Source organism: Cetorhinus maximus, chromosome 11 (assembly GCF_964194155.1).
Source record: "Cetorhinus maximus chromosome 11, sCetMax3.hap1.1, whole genome shotgun sequence".
NCBI classification, from domain to species: domain Eukaryota; kingdom Metazoa; phylum Chordata; class Chondrichthyes; order Lamniformes; family Cetorhinidae; genus Cetorhinus; species Cetorhinus maximus.
The window spans coordinates 34023110-34041661 of NC_135889.1; the positions used below are offsets into that span (position 1 = coordinate 34023110).

Genomic DNA, 18552 nt, shown 5'->3' on the forward strand with positions numbered 1-18552 from the left:
CAAGAGAGTGAAACTTGAGGCAAAGGACTAGGTTTCTTTTTTTGAGATTAGCATTGAAGAATATTGGCAAAGTAAGATATGAGGGCAGTTTTTGCCAAAGGCCTGTTAACACTATGCTTACAATGTTGACTGGTGTCACTCATGCAAAGGGGACTGTGACTATATTGTCTGGGATGTATCATTTTTGAATATATATAACTAATTCAGAATAAATCATCAGCAGGAGGAAAGCAAAAACTATGGATTTCGATTTGTGTTTAAAAGTTTGTTATATTTTTCAATAAGCACAATAATAACATGGATCAAACAGATCAATTGATTATTTTTTCAGGTGTAATTATGATTAACTTAATTTTTAGAATGATTTTGAGGAATATGAATAGCTTAAATAGTAGCATTTTGACTTGCTTTTAAATGCTAGCTAATCTTCCATGGTAAATTAGACAGTACACTGTTTGACATTCCCATGACTACATACACAGCCAACAAATCACTGTGCACTTGCCTTGGCATGAAAGATAAGTAAACAACAAAAATTCAAACCATAGAGATTAAAAAAGGCAATTCATTTGTGAAAACATTTAATGAGTTAATACTATATAGGTGTAAGGTATAATCACTTTGAGTGTTTTTAAAATTTCAGTGTCGGTTTATCCAGTGTGGAGATTGAAAGCCCCAAAGTGAAAAAGTGAGGGTATCTATATAGAGGTATGGAAGTGGGTCAGGGAATCTGGAATGGGGAAGAGGTCAGCGGCTGAAAGCTGATGGGGGAGCACAAGAAAGAAGTGGTAGCCTCAACCGCTAGTGGGTAGAGAATAGGTAGATTCAAGTCCAAGACTGAAAAAAGCTGGATCAGTGCAGAAGTCAGAGGTTTGCAACCTCAGTCTGACAGCCAAATGTTGACATTGGATTTTCCATTGTAAATGTTGACCACAGATTTGGTAAAAGACATTACTCGTGATGTAAGAGTAATGTGGAGAGAAACTATATCAATTACAAAACTTTCATTATGCTATTGATGTTGAGTTGGATTATTAATTATTTCCTCTTTGTTTGCAGAATCTTGTGAAGTGGCCTCTAATGTTGCACAATCACAGTAGTGTGTTGTTAGTGAAGGAGCACCAAGTGCTGGTTATAGGAGGAGGAGGGAACTGCTTCTCATTTGGAACTCACCTGAATCATCAACCAGTTCTACTGCAGCTACCCGAGATCAGATGAACCTGTGTACTTAGAGGCTCAGAGCACAGCCAGTGTATAATCCGAAACTTCATTAGTGAAATGTTACCTCTCCTGGAAACCTTTGAAGTTATGACCTAACAGCTGTTCTGTTGAATTTGTTGAAAGCTTCATGTGAAATATTATGAACTTAAGTGTCAATGATCTTGACAAACATCATTGGTCGTTATCAGAAAAATGTACATTGTTACACCCCTGGCATTTTTTAAACATGTTTTTCCATTTTTAGGGATCAATGCAAATTTTAAAAGTAAAAATTATTTTTGGGTTAGCACGATGAAAATAAAATTTGGAGTTGAATTAGTATTAGGAAGTGAATTTCCCCATAATTTCAAAATTGCCACCATGAGAGCAATCTGTGTTCTGAACACTCACCCTGTTCCCATAAGGATTATGAAAGAATAAGTCAATCAGTAATTGCCTTAGCTTCTAAGAAGTTGAAAGATAACATTTGCCTGTCAGCTTTGAACAGTGAAAAATGACAGGAGGAGCAGATACGGCAAGTGATTAGAAAGGCAAATGGAATGTTTATTGCAAGGGGTATAGAATATATAAGTAGGGATGTTTTGCTACAGTTATTTTTATATATATATATAATATATATATATATATATCTCCATTGGAGTTTAGAAGAATGAGAGATGATCTTATTGAAACAAATAAGATCCTGAGGGAACTTGACAAGGTGGATGCTGAAAGGATCCTCCCCTTCTGAGAGAGACTAGAACCAGGGAACACAGTTGTAAAATAAGGGGGTATCTTAAGATGGCGATTAGGAGAATTTTTTTCTCCATAGGGTTGAGAGTATTTGGAACTCTTTCCCAGAAAGCAGTGGAGAATATTTTTAAGGCAGAGGTAGATAAATTCTTGACTAACAAGGGAATCAAAGCGTATCGGGGGATAGGCAGGAAGGCAGATTTAAGGTCAGCCATCATATTTAATGGTGGAGCAGACTCAAAGGGACTGAATGGTCTTCCCCTGCTCCTAATGTGCATGTTTGTATGAACTAGAATAGAAGGAATCCTATTTGAAAATGGTGCAAAAAATATTGTTGCTATTTTGCAGCCATTTTCATATGCTAAGAAGAAATGCTCTTTAACAAAATGGAACCATTTTTGTTTCATCATAGTATAACAAGATGAATGAGTTCAACTGGCCATGCCCCTAACCAAGCTGTTCCAGTACAGCTACTACACAGGCATCTACCCGACAATGTGGAAAATTGCCCAGGTATGTATGTACACACAAAGCAGGACAAATCCAACCTGGCTAATTACCGCCCCATCAGTCAACTCTCCATCATCAGCAAAGTGATAGAAGGGGTCATCAACAGGGCTATTAAGCGGCACTTGCTTAGCAATAATCTGCTCACTGAAGCTCAGTTTGGGTTAAGCCAGGGTCACTCAGCTTCTGACCTCATTACAGCCTTGGTTCAAAAATGGATAAAAGAGCTGAACTCCAGAGGTGAAGTCAGAGTGACTGCCGTTGACGTTAAGGCAGCATTTGACTGAGTGTGGCATCAAGGAGCCCTAGCAAAACTGGAATTAGAGGGAAAACTCTCCACTGTTTGGAGTCATACCTAGCACGAGGAAGATGGTTGTGGTTGTTGGAGGCCAATCATGTCAGTTTCAGGACATCACTGCAGGAGTTCCTCAGGGTAGTGTCCTTGGCCCAACCATCTTCAGCTGCTTCATCAATTTCCTTCCTTCCATCATGAGGTCAGAAGTGGGATGTCCGCTGATGATTGTACAATGTTCAGCACTATTTGCCACTCCTCAGACACTGAAGCAGTCCATGTCCAAATGCAGCAAGACTTGGACAATATCCAGGGTTGGCTGACAAGTGGCAAGTAACATTCACACCACACAAGTGCCAGGTAATGACCATCTCCAAACAAGACAGAATCTAACCATCACCCTTTGACATTCAATGGCATTAGCATGCTGAATCCCCCACTATCAACATACTGCGGGATTACCATTGACCAGAAACTGAACTAGAATAGCCATATAAATACTGTGGCTACAAGAGTAGGTCAGAGGCTAGGAATCCTGCAGCGAGTAATTCACCTCCTGAGTTACTCGCTGCCATTCGGCCCACCATGTCTTCACCAGCCCTCTGAACAATTTACCTCGTACCATCCCCCTGCCTTCTCCCCGTAAGCCCATACATCCTTCTTTCTCAGATAACAGTCTAATTCCCTCCTCCTTCGATTGAACTTGCTTCCACCACACACTCGGGTAGTGCATTCCAGACCTCCTTCACTCGCTGCATAAAAAACTTCTATAAGTTAAGGAAATCAGCACTATCTAAGAAAGCAGTTTGGTCTTGGAGACCAGACAGCTGAATCAGGTTGACTGATACTTTGCTGTTTTTCTCAAAAGTGAATATATATTTTTGGAAATAATTACAATGTATGCATTTTATCTTTCTATCTTTTATACCTTATATTTTATATTTTGTACCTTAAAATGAGGTGGTTACTTTGTCTACAAATACATTAACTTGAAACATACTTGTTTTGTTATAGTATTGAAAGTATTTTCTAAGCTGAAGTGAACATTTTACATCCTTGATGGTCCAAGGCTTGGACCCTGGCACAGGCACAGTGGTAGCTTGAGCTAGTGGATGTGTGTGAAAGAATATAATAAATGAATTATGGTGCTCCTCAAGCCAAATGCCTACAACTTTTATAAATAAAACTACAGACCCAAGTGCACCTATTTATGGAAAGTGCACCTTCTAAAACTGAAATATTTTCTTAAGTAAAAGCAGAAAATGCTGGAAAAATTCAAATCTGCCAGCATCTGTGGAGAGAGAAACAGAGCTAATGCTTCGAGTCCATATGACTTCTTCAGAGCTAAAGAGAAGTAGAAATATGGTGGATCTTATACTGTTTAAGAGGGGGTGGAACAAAGGTCAGGGATAGGTGGGAACTAAGGAGAAATTTGACAAAGACATCATGGACACAGGACAAAGGGAGTGTTAATGGTAGTGTTAAAGACTAAAGAAGAGGCTGAGTGGCATAGAGTTAATAGCAGAACAAGGGTCAACAGTCTGTGAAAGCAAAACAGGTCAAGTGACAGATGGCTCTGTTGTGGGGTGGTGGGAAAAAAATGTTTTAATTGGATTTTAAAAAGGGGCGAAGATGGAGGAGAGTGTTCATGGTCTGAAGTTGTTGAACGCAATGTTAAATCCAGAAGGCTGTAAGGTGCCTAATCGGAAGATGAGGTGCTGTTCCTCCAGTTTGCGTTGGACTTCACTGGAACATTACAGCAGGCCAAGAATGGACATGTGGTCATGAGAGCAAGGTGGTGAGTTGAAATGACAAGCGACAGGAAAGTCTGGGTCATGCTTGTGGACTGAGCGAAGGTGTTCCGCAAAGTGGTCACCCAGTCTGTGTTTGGTCTCTCCAATGTAGAGGAGAATGCATTGGGAGCAGCAGATACAATAGACCAAATTGAAGGAGGTGCAAGTAGAGTGCTGCTTCACCTGCAAGGAATGTTTGGGGTCTTGGATGGTGAGGAGGGAGAAGGTAAAGGGGTAAGTGTTGCATCTTCTGTGATTGCATGGGAAGGTGCAGTGGGAAGGGGATGAGGAGCTGGGGGTGATGGAGGAGTGGGCCAGAGTGTCACGGAAAGAATGGTCCCTAAGGTATGCTGGTGGGGGTGAGGAGAAGATGTGTTTGGAGGTGGCATCATGCTGGAGTTGGCGGAAATAGCGGCAGATGATCTTTTGAATGCGGAGGCTGGTGGGGTGAAAAGTGAGGACTAGGGGGACCCTATCATGGTTCTGGGAGGGAGGGGAAGGGGTGAGTACAGAGGTGCGGGAGATGGGTTGGACACGTTTGAGGGCCCTGTCAATCACAGTGGGGGAGGATCCTCGGTTAAGGAAGACATGTCAGAAGTGCCATTTTGGAAGACAGCATCATTGGAACAGATGCGACGGAGGTGGAGGAACTGGGGAAACGGGATGGAGTCCTTACAGGAAGCAGGGTGTGTGAGGAGTAAAGGTAGCTGTGGGAGTTGGTGAGCTTGTAATGAATATTGGTAGACAGTCTATTACCAGAAATGGAGACAGAGAGGTCAGGGAAGGAAAGGGAAGTGTTGGAAAGAGTCCATGTGAAGGTGAGAGAAGGGTGGAAATTGGAAGCAAAATCGATAAATTTTTCCAGGTCCAGACGAGAGCATGAAGCGGCACCGATACAGTCATCAATGTGCCAAGAAAAGAATTGTGGGAGGGGGCCTGAGTAGGACTGGAACAAGGAATGTTCCACATAGCCCATAAAGAGACAGGCATAACTGGGGCCCACACGAGTACCCATAGCCACAGATTTTATTTGGAGGAAGTGAGACAAAGGAGAAATTGTTCAGTGAGAGAACAAGTGCAGCCAGGCAGAGGAGAGTGGTGGTGGATGGGGATTGTTCAGGCACCTATTCAATGAAGTGGGGAACCCTCAGACCATCCTGGTGAGGGATGGAGGTGTAGAGGGATTGGATGTCCACGGTGAAGAGGCGATTAGGGCCAAGAAACTGGAAATTGTTGATATGACGTAGGGCATCAGTGCAATCACGAATGTAGGTGGGAAGAGACTAAAGGGGAGAAAGAACGGAGTTAAGATAGAAAGGAATGAGTTCTGTGGGGCAGGAACAGGCTGACATGCTGGGTGTACCAGGACAACTGTTTGTGGATTTTGGGAAGGAGGTCTGAGGTTGGGAGACTGAGGTTGGAAACTGTGGAAGGAAGATCTCCAGAGGAGATGAGGTCAATGACAGCCCTGGAAACAATGGTTTGATGTTCAGTGGTGGAATCATGGTCCAGGGGGAGGTAGGAAGAAGTGTCCCAGAGTTGGCGCTCAGCCTCTGCAAGGTAGAGGCCAGTACGCCAGACAACAACAGCACCATCCTTGTCAGTAGGTTTGATGATAAAGTCAGGGTTGGACCTGAGAAAATGGAATGCAGTGAGTTCAGAAGGACACAGTTTGGAGTTTGAGAGAGGAGCAGAGAAATTAAGATGGCCAATGTCACACCGACAGTTCTCAATGAAAAGATCAAGAGCAGGTAAGAGACCAGAGGGAGGGTTCCAGGTAAAGGGAGAATACTGGAAGCGGGTGAAAGGAACCGTTGAATGGGTGGAGGACTCCTGCCCAAAGAAGTGGCATGGAGACAAAGGCAACGGAAGAAGAGTTCAACATTGTGCTGAGCCCAAAATTCATTGAGGCGAGGCTGTATGGGGATGAAATTGAGTGCTTTGCTGGGTACAGAACATTCAGCATCAGAGAGGAGAAGGTCAGAGCATATAATGAATACACAGCAAGGGCTGGGATTAGAAGAAGGGATGGGGTCAGAGGGACAGAAAGGGGTGGAGGGTCCCAGATGGGCATTGGTGTCAATAAGTTGTTGGAGCTTGCGTTCCTTAATACCTGAAAGGAAAAAGTTTCTTGTTAAGGCGTCAGATGAGACAAAATGAAATGGGAACTGGGGACAAGGACAGCTTTGAGATAGGGTGAGTTGGTGCAGCTGGAGAGAGAGGTCGAGTGTGTACATATGGCGGCGCATAGCACTGAGTGTGGATCTCAGGATGTGGTGAGAAAAGCATTCCGAGGAATGTTGTATGTCCCGGAGGTACCTGTAATCCTGGGTGGATTCGAAACATGAGGAATGGAACTTCAGTTGGAATCCACGTGGGATAAGTCGGAGACAGAGACAGCTGCTGAGGAAGGAAATATTACTAAAAGTGGGTTTTGGTAAACATTTTGTCAACTACCAGGAGGGAAATGGAAAGAAATGAAGGTGAACAGGGTGAAAGAGACAAACGGAAATCCTGTCGGAGAGAAGAGCAGTACTTCTTCAGGGTACGCATTCCTGGAAGAGAAGTGGCTGTAAATTAAATACTAACATAAATAGAAAATACTGGAAAAACTCAACAGCTCTGGCAGCATCTGTGGAGAGAGAAACAGTTAACGTTTCGAGCCATGTGACTATTCTTCAGAGCTAAAGAGTAGAAATGTGATGGATTTTATACTGTTTAGGAGGGGGTGGTATATATGAAATATTTTATCATGGAAATTATATTAAGTTGTACTCTATCATAATAGTTATACCCATGATTGTCGATTCCTAATTTATTTTAAAATGTTGGCCAATTTGTAAATATTTAGGCACAATATATTTGAGGCAGTCTTACATCACAGCAAGGTGTTCAATTCATAATCTTAGCCATTTTCTAGGATCTGACCAATAATTACATTTTCTGATAATGTATCATGTTACAAGTAAACCCACATTTTCAAAGACAAATTTTGTTAGTTACTTTTAATAATATTTACAGGATTCTCTTTTGTATACCATTGGAAAGAGTTGACTTGAAAACATCTTTTTAATAGGGGATATGTTGAAGAATTTGAACCTGCTCAGAAAGTTAATAAATCTTCATTGTAGCTGATGGAGCTGATGATCCTGTTTGTCAAACAGCTCACTGGCATGTTGAACCAATAGAATCCCTCCTATAATAAAGCATGCTATCTTCAAATGATCAGACCAGTCACAGTTACTGCAGTACATATTTTAATTTCCCTCAGGGGTATTAATGTGAAATGTTGTGAGATTTCTTCGGAAACACCCGAAATTACTGTTTTGTTAAGTCATGTCTCCACCTTTTTCAGGTGAGAATATTTTTGTTCAGGAGACCCACCTGACTCCTAGCAATAATACCAACTGAGTGTAGAAAGAAAAGATTAACATTTAGAGTTATAGACTCATTACCACACAGGAGGCCATTCAGTCCCTCGAGTCTATGTTGGCACTATAGAGCAACCCAATCAGTTCCATCACCCCTCCCACAAAGTGCTCAAATATGCAAAATAACCTAATCGATTCACTTGAGATTACCTTTTCTATAGATTCAAACAGTAGAAATGTTATTTTCAAGGGTTGTTCTAACATGCCTGATGTGTGTGTTTTCACTCAACTCCAAATTCCATACTTTGGCTGTCTTTTGTATGTCTTGGATTATAAATATGGAAAATCTAAATTATCTAGAGAAGCAATAGCCTGCCTGTTTCTCATAATGGTTTCTAGAGCACACTAAGAGTTCTGTAAGGGTAATGCAACTGGAGGATCTAATGTTATTTGAAGAGGCACTAATAAAAGAGGATTTCTCCTCAATCCTAGATCAATTATTTTTCTACCGAGACCTAGTATGGCTAATATAGCACTGTAAGACTGGATGTAATTAACCACAGTCCTATTTGGCTGGACCTGGTGATAATGGGTCTTCCATGATATAGTTGAGCTGGGAAAAAATCCGGAGTTTCTCAATTGGAGGTTATCTGCAAATTATCCAAACCCTAGTTGTTTAAGTAGCAAAGTGTCAGTTGTGGTTCAGTGATAGAAGTATCGCCTGTTCAGTATAATATAAGATCAATGAAATTCTTATAAAGTTAACTCAACAAAGTTCTAAGTGGACATTACACCCATGCTGAACTCTATCCCCATTTTATAATTACCAATTTTAATAATCCATGGTATATGCATGATGTTAGCATGTCTGCATTTATTTCACCTTCCAACTCCAGTATTCCAGAAAATGTCAGGACTAGCTCCCTTGACCTACCATGCCCTTGTTGCATTGTGCTTCCAAAATGTTAGGGATATGTATGTCAGGATAAACTTCATTCAATACATGCAGAAGAGAAATTAATCTAAAACTTTGCACTTTTTTATTCATGGTAGTGGTTGCTTCTTTATATCATAAGTTTAGAATTAAGATTAAGTGAGTGAATTAGAGAAGAAAATTTTATGCAGCTCAGTAAGGTTAAATGTCTCTGAATATTTTAAATATCCCTTATGATTACTGGGAACACAAGACAATTTAGTAAGATTCCATAGAGGTCCCTCACTGCAAGTTACAGCCAAAGCTTAGTGCATCCTTTTATTCCAGAAGAAATAGTTAGCCCTGTATTTTAATTTCTAGTTAGAAGTTACATTGTTCCGAGTAATGAATTCCATTGGCAGATAAAACATTGTATGAAGCTTTTTAGGATGATTGAAATCAGATTACCCTGTAACAATTTATTTCATTCTTAACAAAAAAGGCACAACTTAATTCAGAGAAAACATTTTTTAATTTGAGTCAATATAGTAGTTCCATAATTTGTCTTTTAATTTCAATAAACCCCATCATCGCTACTGCAGGCTGTTGATTCTAGTGCTGTTTAATTAGGCACTTATTTACCATGACATGCACTTTTTAGAGTCATAACATAAGTTAGTACATTAGTTTAGCACAGTTGTGCTTCAAGGAATGAATACTTGTGAATAGAGTTTCCCCTAATTATATCAGTACAATCATGGAATCTTAAACATCTGTTGCACCCAAGAGCACTTAGGCTCATGTTTTCTGCAATCCTTTATGCTAGTTCAAGATTCGATTTGCCTGAATCAGGCCTTCCTTCAAAACTGGACATAACCCAAAGTCAAAATTGAGAGATTCCGCCAAATGCACTGGTTTGGGAAGGCTCTTCACTTTGCATTCATTTTCTTAGGCATACAGGCAATAGTAGGCATGTTTTAAGAATATTTTCATATTAAAAAATACTTTACTTACTAAGAAACTGACTAGGTGTACACCAATAAAACTTAAATAGTTTGGTATAGTTTTTAAAAGTCATTCTGTGATTTTTAAATCAGTTTACTCATGGGTGGAGAACTTTTAAAAAAATATTGGTTCCTGGAATGTGAGCATTGGTGCTACCCACCCCTAATTGTCCTTGAGAAGGTGTTGGTGAGCATATTTTTCGTGATAAACCCATTTTGTAAAAACTACACTGGGTTACCACACTTAAATACATCAAGGAATACTTTCAAATGGAAAAAAACACTACGATTTTATGATGCTGGTTCATGGAAGATTTTATGTTTGTGATTATGCAAAAACATTTTCGCAGAAATTTGAAGTGTAACCTAACCAATGCAATTGCAAGCACAGTTTGGGAAGAATTTTCCAATTGCGTCCAAAGCCAAAACTTGACCCCTAAATATTCAGCAAATTTTCCTCCAAGAAAAACACATGTAATGTATTTTATTAATGCTGTTTAAATATTTTTTTAGAGTCAAATCAATAAATTGAAACCTGCAAAGAAATACACTGCTTTCTAAGTTAGACAATGATGCGACGGAAGGACTGCACTGTTGAGGTGGTTGCTCCCCAATCTGCAGCTTTCTGGTACACACCCTTCTCAAGAAGATACTGCTTTCCACGATAATTCGGAAGTTCGTAGAAAACCCATGCACCATCCAGGACAGTACAGGAGTCAATATCTTGAATGTGGAATTGTTCAAAGACAGATGGACAGTCATCTGTATATTCTATTGTTTGAGTTTCGTAATCACCCTTATTGCAGATTCTGATCTTGTAATTGCCTGTGCCTGTCTGTAAAATACAAAGCATCATAAAGACAATGGCATTAATTCACTCATTAAAAATCTGAATTTATTTCTTGTTTGTTGTTCTATTAATTTGCTCCATTTCTCTCTTCAAAGCAATGATTTCTTGCTAGATGCCTGCCCAGGTACCATTGTTCCGTAAGTGTCAATTATGTCAACTGGCCCTTTAAACATAGGGACGATTACAGCGCAACAGATCTTGTCTCATCCACACATTTCCATCAGGATTTATTTTATAGAAATCTAGGACGGAAATCTTGTTGACTTCATCCTTACTCATCCAGGAACACTGAGGTGAACTGTACTGCCTCTACTGTTGCCCTGGTTATCAGTGAGCCTATTACTGACTGGAATTGTACCCAGATCCTTAATGGTTTGTATTGTCTATCAGTTCACCTGCTGGACCAGCAATGTTGTTGGAATTGAAAGTCTGCATTTCCAAAACTATTATCTACTAACTGGGTTATGATGAAAGGCCACTGACCTGAAATGTTAACACTGTTTCTGTGTAGATGCTGCCAGACTGGCTGAGTATTTCAAACATTTTCTGTTTTTATTTCAGAATTTCAGCATTCACAGTACTTTGCTCATCCAGTAATGATGTTTTATTCAAAGTTAGGCATACAAACTGGATTAAACCAAACCAGTTCTCTTTATGCTATAATCAACTCTTGAACCATATCACAATGTAAAAGTAGATCAAATTTGAAAACATTTTACATTAGATTGTATGCTATTGTCCCATTTAACTTATTTTTCATAAACTTAATAAGCTGTAAATTGTGTTCAAATTTCTAAAATTGTATTTTATCTTGTCTATTTGCAAGCAAATGTGCCATTTATGTATAGAAATATTGAAAACTGATTGATTTACTGATATTTAATTCTAAACCTGTATTATAATGGAGGAAGAGGCAAATATCATGGTACTCTAATGCTCAGTGTGTAAGTGTTAATTGTTCTTTTGATCACCAGTTATGCACAGTCAATAGAATATTTGAGTTTATTACAAATGTATCGACCAACCTGCTGCCATAAATATAAGTTGAAATGTTTAGAAGTTGTATGCAAAAGAATAAACTTACTTGTTGGATCTTGTGGCATGAAGCAACATGATCATTGAATCCCATCCAGCTCTTATAGTCAGGATATTCCCTCTTGGTAAGAACATACAAGAATCCTGTAAAGTTTGGTTGCTCGTACACTGCCCAAGCCCCATTCTCAACTTTGATCGAGTTACAATGGGATAGAGAGGTGTGAAAATCTAAGCAATCGCTGTCACATTCATAGTGACGGCCCAGAAAATTCTTCTCTTCAAAGAAAGTGATCTACAGTTGAATAAAGGGAAAATTAAACTCGTGTTGTTTGACATATAATGGAAATTAAGATGGATCTTTTTCTTCTATTTCCATGTTTAGCAACAGCTACTCAAAAAAAAATATCGGTTAGTCTTTTATAATTTCTAACAACGTGTCATGCCTAAATATAGAAATATGCAGGTGCTTGACTGCCAAAATATTCACCATGCTGTTGACCAAGTTTGTTAAATTATATTTCCATCCTAAGATCTCTTACAAACTTAGATTTTGAGATTTGCTTTTTATTTTTATATACACTTCAGAATAAAAATAATTTGGTTGATTTACAACAATGAACCTGGGACAATGCTACAGAAGTGCTTCATATCTCACTGCATTTGTAGTACTGTAAGATCAACAAAGATGTTAGGTTATAGAATCATAAAACACAGGAGGCCATTTAGCCCATCCTGCCTGAAAGAGCTATTCAATTAGCCCCACCCACACTCCTGTTGTATCTCATAGCCCTACAAAACTATCTCTTTTAAATATAAATCCAATTCCATTTTAAAATTTACTAGTGAATCAGCTTCCAGTGCCCTTTCAGGTACAGCATTCCAGATCACAGAATCATGGAATGATATGTGTGATTAGTGCCACGCCCCAGCACTTTTCCCCCCTTTTCAGGTACTCATCCAATTCCCATTTGAAAGTTATTATGAATCTGCTTCCAACACTCTTTCAGGAACTGCATTCCAGATCGTAATAACTTGCAGTGTAAAAATATTTTTCCTCATGTCACCTCTCATTCTTTTGCCAATTATATTAAATCTGTATCCTCTGGTTATTGACTTTTCCATCACTGGAAACAGTTTCTCCTTAGTTACTCTTTCATAACCCTTCAAGACTTTCGCACACCTCCATCAAATCTCCTCTGAACCTTCTCCGCTTTGAGGAGAACAACATAAGAGAAGTCTCTAATAATCCCTGGTACCATTCTAGTAAATCTCTGCACCATCTTTAAGGCCTTGACATCCTTCCTAAAGTGTTGTGTCCAGAATTGGCAACAGTTCTGCTGTTAGATTAAACCTTTACGAAATATTAGTTCAGCCCTAACTTCCTTGCTCTATGCCTCTATTTATAAAACCATGGATCCCATATTCTATTCTAACTGCCTTCTCAACTTGTCCTGTCACCTCCAAAGTCTTGTGTGTACACATCCCCACATCTGTCATTACTGCATTCCCTTTAAAATTCTACCTTTGGTTATTCTTATTGCCAAAATGAATCACTTCTCTGTGTTAATTTTTTTAAATATGTTCATCGTTCATGGGTTGTGGGCATCGCTTGCTAGCCCAGCATTTATTGCCAATCCCTAGCCCTTGAACCGCTGCAGTCCATGTGGTGTAGATACACCCACAGTGCTGTTAAGAAGGGAATTCCAGGATTTTGATCCAGTGAGTGTTGGAACAGTAATATAGCACCAAGTCAGGGTAGTGTGTGGTTTGGGGGGGAACTTGCAGGTGGTGGTGTTCTCATCCATCTGCTGCCCTTCTAGCTGGCAGAGATCATGGGTTTGGCAGGTGCTGCAGTGCATCTTGTACATGGTACACACTGCTGCCACTGTGCATCATTGGTGAGGGGAGTGAATGTTTAAGGTGGTGGATGGGGTGCTAATTAAGCAGGCTACTTTGACCTGAATGGTGTTGTTGGAGCTGCAGTCATCCGAGCAAGTGGAGAGTATTCCATCACATTCCTGACTTGTGCCTTGTAGATGGTCGACAAGCTTTGGGGAATCAGGTGAGTTACTCGCCATTGAATTTCCAAACTCTGACCTGCTCTTGTAGCCACAGTATTTATATGGCTGGTCTAGTTCAGGTTCTGGTCAATGGTAACCTCCAGGATGTTGATAATGGGGGATTCAGTGATGGTAATGCCATTGAATGTCATGGGGAGATGGTTAGGTTCTCTCCTGTTGAAGATGGTCATTGCCTGGCACTTGTATGACACGATTGTCACTTGCCACTTATCAGCCCAAGTATGAATGTTGTCCAGATCTTGCTGCATATAGACACAATCTGCTTCAGTATCTGAAGAGTTGCAAATGGTACTGAACACTGTACAATCTTCAGCGAACATCCCCACTTCTGACCTTATGATGGAAGGAAGGTCATTGATGAAGCAGCTGAAGATGGTTGGGCCGAGGACACTACCCTGGGGAACTCCTGCAGTGATGTCCTGGGACTGAGATGATTGACCTCCAACAACCACAACCATCTTCCTTTCTGCTAGGTATGACTCCAACCAGTGGAGTTTCCCCCCGATTCTCATTGACTTCAGTTTTGCTAGAACTCCTTGGTGCCACATTCAGTCATATGCTGCCTTGATATCAAGGACAGTCACTCTCACCACATCTCTTGAGTTGTTATTCTGTCCATGTTTGGACCAAGGTTGTAATGAGTTCAGTAGCTGAGTGGCCCTAGCGGAACCCAAACTGAGCATCAGTGACCAGGTTATTGTCGAGTAAATGCCACTTGCATCTGCCATGCACCCCCCCCATTTTGCTAGTCTGTCTGTCTCTTTTTGAATTCTGTTACTATTCTCCTCATTGTTTACTGCTGATTTGAGTTAGTTGCCATCTGTAAACTTTTAAATTATGCCATGTATACCCAAGTCCAGGCCATTAATATATATATATATATATATATATATATATATAAAGTGCAGTGCTCCCAATACCGAGTCTTGGGGGACATGACTTCACATTTCCTTCCAATCTGGAAAATATCCATTCACTCTGCTTTCTTTCCCTCAGGCAGATTTGTATCTATTCAGCCACTGTCACATTAATCCCATGGGTTTCAATATTGCTAACAAGTCTATTATGTGGTACTTTATCAAAGGCCTTTTGAAATTCCATATACACAGCATGAATCATACCGCCCTCGTTTACCCTTCCCATTACAATTTGCTGTGTAAAATAAAATCTAGAGGACAATTCCAGATACTCTAGATTCTCCAAATAACTGAATTCCCTCATTCCTAGTACCATTCTGGTAGATCTCCTCCTCAACTCAAAGCCTCAACATCCTTTCTGAAATGTGGTGCCCAGAATTGGACACAATGTTCTCACTGAGATCTATCAAATGATTTATAAAGGGTTATCACCACTTCTGTGCTTTTCTATTCAATATCTCTACTTATAAAGCCAAGGATCCCTTGTGCTTTTTCTACACCTTTATCAACTTCAAAAATTTGTAGGTCACTTTGTTCTAAAAAAGAATTGCATGTATCTTCCGGGTATTCAAAAGTAATTTACAAATTAAGTGCTTTTGACGCATAGTCACTGTTATAATGAGAAAGAAACACGGCAGACAACAAGCTCCCACAAACAGCAATGTAATCATGACTAGATCGCCTGTTTTAGTGATCATAGTTGAGGGATAAATATTGACCAGGACACCGGGCAGAGGTCCACTGTTCTTCATAAATTAATGCCATCGGACCTTTCACATCACCGGAAAGGGCAGACATGTCATTCGAAAGACAAAATTCTATTTCTAAACAGTGATGTCAAATCCATATAATGATTCGCAAAAGTTTCAACAGAGGAATTTTATATATATATATAGCTTCTATAGGGATGGAGAGGTGCTTCCCCCTTTCCTTTTCTCCAATTTTCACCTTTATTTCTCCTTCTCCCTTGCAGGCATTCAGTCATGCTTGGCTACACTGAATTGGAACAAGTTGGAGATTTCAAAAATTTGTAAGCTTCATTCACACTGGTGAGTACGTGAAAGAGCTGCTCAGTACATCTCAGGTTTCAGAAATAAAGACTTCTTCTGGGACCACCGGTTTGGATGCTTGTGATTATCCTGGCTCGATGTCGTAGGGGATATGGCACTCCTGCCTGGTAGTTTATAAATCATAAAGAGTGAGACCTTGAATGACAAAGGCTTGAATAAGCAAGTAATCTTAACTACCAATCCCAATCCTTACCGCAGTATTTGGGGCATTGAGATCAGAGTAAATGTTGCTAATCCCATTTACCATTCTTCACGTGAATGTCAGCAGGATTATCTGATTTTGAGAGATATTCCATCGAAACCGATCCTATCCTACCCAGTATACGCTTTTCTCGACAGGCTGCTGGTAGACCTAGTATTGTCACGACTGCCCCAGTGATTAGCGAATTCAGGGATGAAACCTGAACTGTCCCTTTTTAGGGCCATTATTACAGACACAATGTGTACCAGCAACCGTTGTAGGAGCCTCCTGTTTCGCCTCTTACCTGAATCCCGTTGCTAAGCGTTAGTTAGCCATTGTATGTTCTATTCTTTACAAAAGGGAAAATTTAAACACAAGCCTGTCAGTATGTTTTCAAACATCGCTTTTAGCGTCAGCAAACTGCATATTGTCACGGGACAAGAAAATGGCAAGCTGTCAGCTCTGTTGTAGCGCAGCTAAGGGCTGACAAAATTGGACAGTTTGTCAGATACCATTGAGACATCAAAAGACAATCTAATTAAACATTGTGCAATTTCTTGCGAAACAACATAAACAAAAATGAAATAGGCAAAAATATACTTCAGTCATACTTACTTTCCCCATCTTTGGAATCTTCTGCTAACTGTTGTGCGATGAGAAACATGGACAGTGCTTTTATACGCTGCAGGATTTACAGGATACAGCTCTTTTGTCATGGAAATTAGATCAAAATATCGAGTCAGTCGTTTCAAATCCAGCAAGTTTTCTAGAAAAACTGATGGGATAATAAAATAACTGGAGCGTGAATTCCTCTTAACTGTTTGTTATGCCTGTTGGACAATTGTTGTGGATAAATTTACCAGCTTTGCTGAATCAGTTCAATAAAAGCATGTAGACAATCAGCGATGAGAATAATTGGAGTAATTTGTTTCAATCAAGCTGCTGAACAAAAATAAAGCTCCGAACAGATGTCCTGGCAACTCATCGGTAAAAATTTCACCTCTAAAAGTCATTCGCTGATCTGTGGTGTTTCTTGACCTCAGCTGCAGCAAGAATTGGCCATGGAGACCTGGGTTAGGGAAGGGGATATTATTCTTGGCACAGCTAAGAACTGGTAAAATTAATATATTCTTTGTTTCAGATACAATTGGGTCAGCGGAAAAACAACCTATTCAACGGTGCAATTTCCTGTTAAACAACCTCAACAGTTGTTATATACTCATCCCCCTAAACAGAGGCTGCAGATGAATGGGGACAGGATCAAGTTTAGGCACCAGATGAATAAGAACCGTGCGAAATACCAATGGCTGTGAAATTACGTGTTAGTGAGAAACATACAAAATAGGCCAGTCGGCCCTTCGAGCCTAAGTCAACGTCTTCAAGAGAAAAGTAAAACACAGGTGGGAAATAAATTATAGCTTTTGTCAGATTAGTTATTGTATTATGCTATAGTCGATAAACAAAAAATAATTTTACAAACTTCATTTACTTTTCAACCACAAGCCACTTCAGACTGAGACGCGCTCAGTTGATAGAAGTCTGAAGTATTGGAGTTACATCTATTTGTTCAAAAAATTACAACTGCATTTTATTATTCCTTAACCTATTTCTCTGAACTGACGTGTTTTAAATGGAATGTTATTCAACATTAAACCGTGCCACGAAAGTAAAATCGTGCTAAGAGACTCCAAAACACTGAAAAGCACCTGATTTGCTGGTTAACACTGATACTGGAACCAAACTTGTTTGCGATCTTGGCTAACGAAGATTCGCGGCAGAGGGAATTTATGAAGAAATGATTTCTGTAAGCATTATTAGATGTAGTCGTGTAATGTGCTAACAAAGGTTGGAATGAGAAAATGGCATTGAGCCAATCGGGGTCCTTCCATTTAGAATACAACTACCCTCCTCTTCCACCCAATCCCCAGTTCACCCCTTACTTTAAAAAACACTAAGTTCCTTCCTTGAATGACATCAAGCAGTACGGGACTCCTGCTTCAAATGCTAACTCACATTTTACTTTTTCGATGTATGCCTTCCTCTTTAACGCCCGTGCTGAGCCTCAATGTTAATACCTCTATATTCATCTGTCCATTGGGAAGCGCGTAAGCATAGACCAGGATAAGGTGCCTACTATTTTTTAATTCCTCTGCCTATTGCTAAGGAAACCAACTTAGACAATCCACAATATTATAAAACTTACAGTACTGCTTGATGTTATTCAAGGAAGGGACTTGATGTTTCCTAAAGGGGTGAACTGGGGATGGGGTGGAAGAGGATGGTATTTGGATTGTAATTGGAAGGGGCCCGGTTGGCTAAATGCCATTTTCTCATTCCAGCCTTTGTTAGCACATTACACGATTACATCTCACCCTGCTTACAGAAACCATTTTATCTTAAGTTCCCTCTGCTGTCTACCCTAGTTGGCCAAAGTCGCGCACACGTTTAGTTCCAATAACAATGTTTCATGGCTATCTGCCTATGACTAGTTGAAAGGAGTAGCTTTCTGTAGCCTCTCTATGAAGAAGTATCTGGTAAAGTAGTATGGCTGGTATCAGCAACTCATCTTACAGGCAATTCAGGAT

At 39.9% G+C, this 18552-nt stretch overlaps 2 protein-coding genes across 2 annotated transcripts in view; one reads left to right on the forward strand and one right to left on the reverse strand.

The window, feature by feature from the left end:
• lcmt2 (leucine carboxyl methyltransferase 2) overlaps window positions 1-1541 on the forward strand; it is a 42984-nt gene extending 41443 nt beyond the window's left edge. Inside the window, exon 14 of the mRNA XM_078551779.1 lies at window positions 1060-1541. Within this exon, the coding sequence (XP_078407905.1) occupies window positions 1060-1218 (159 nt within the window). The 3' untranslated portion in view covers window positions 1219-1541. The remainder of the gene's footprint in view (window positions 1-1059) is intronic.
• An 8563-nt stretch (window positions 1542-10104) lies between these two features.
• On the reverse strand, window positions 10105-16733 carry LOC144686501 (gamma-crystallin S-like). Its single transcript, XM_078551790.1, has 3 exons — window positions 16583-16733; window positions 11768-12010; window positions 10105-10668 (listed from the first exon to the last, which is right to left on the reverse strand). Exons 1-3 carry the CDS (start codon window positions 16589-16591, stop codon window positions 10396-10398), a joined length of 525 nt encoding a protein of 174 aa, XP_078407916.1. The 5' UTR covers window positions 16592-16733; the 3' UTR covers window positions 10105-10395.
• Between the last annotated feature and the right edge of the window lie 1819 nt (window positions 16734-18552).

What these genes read in the sequence shown, in the direction of transcription:
- LOC144686501 (XM_078551790.1), bottom strand. An exon ending in CATGCCACAAGATCCAACAA is followed by an intron (nt 10,669 to 11,767) that starts GTAAGTTTATTC and finishes TGTATTTTACAG; the next exon opens with ACAGGCACAGGCAATTACAA.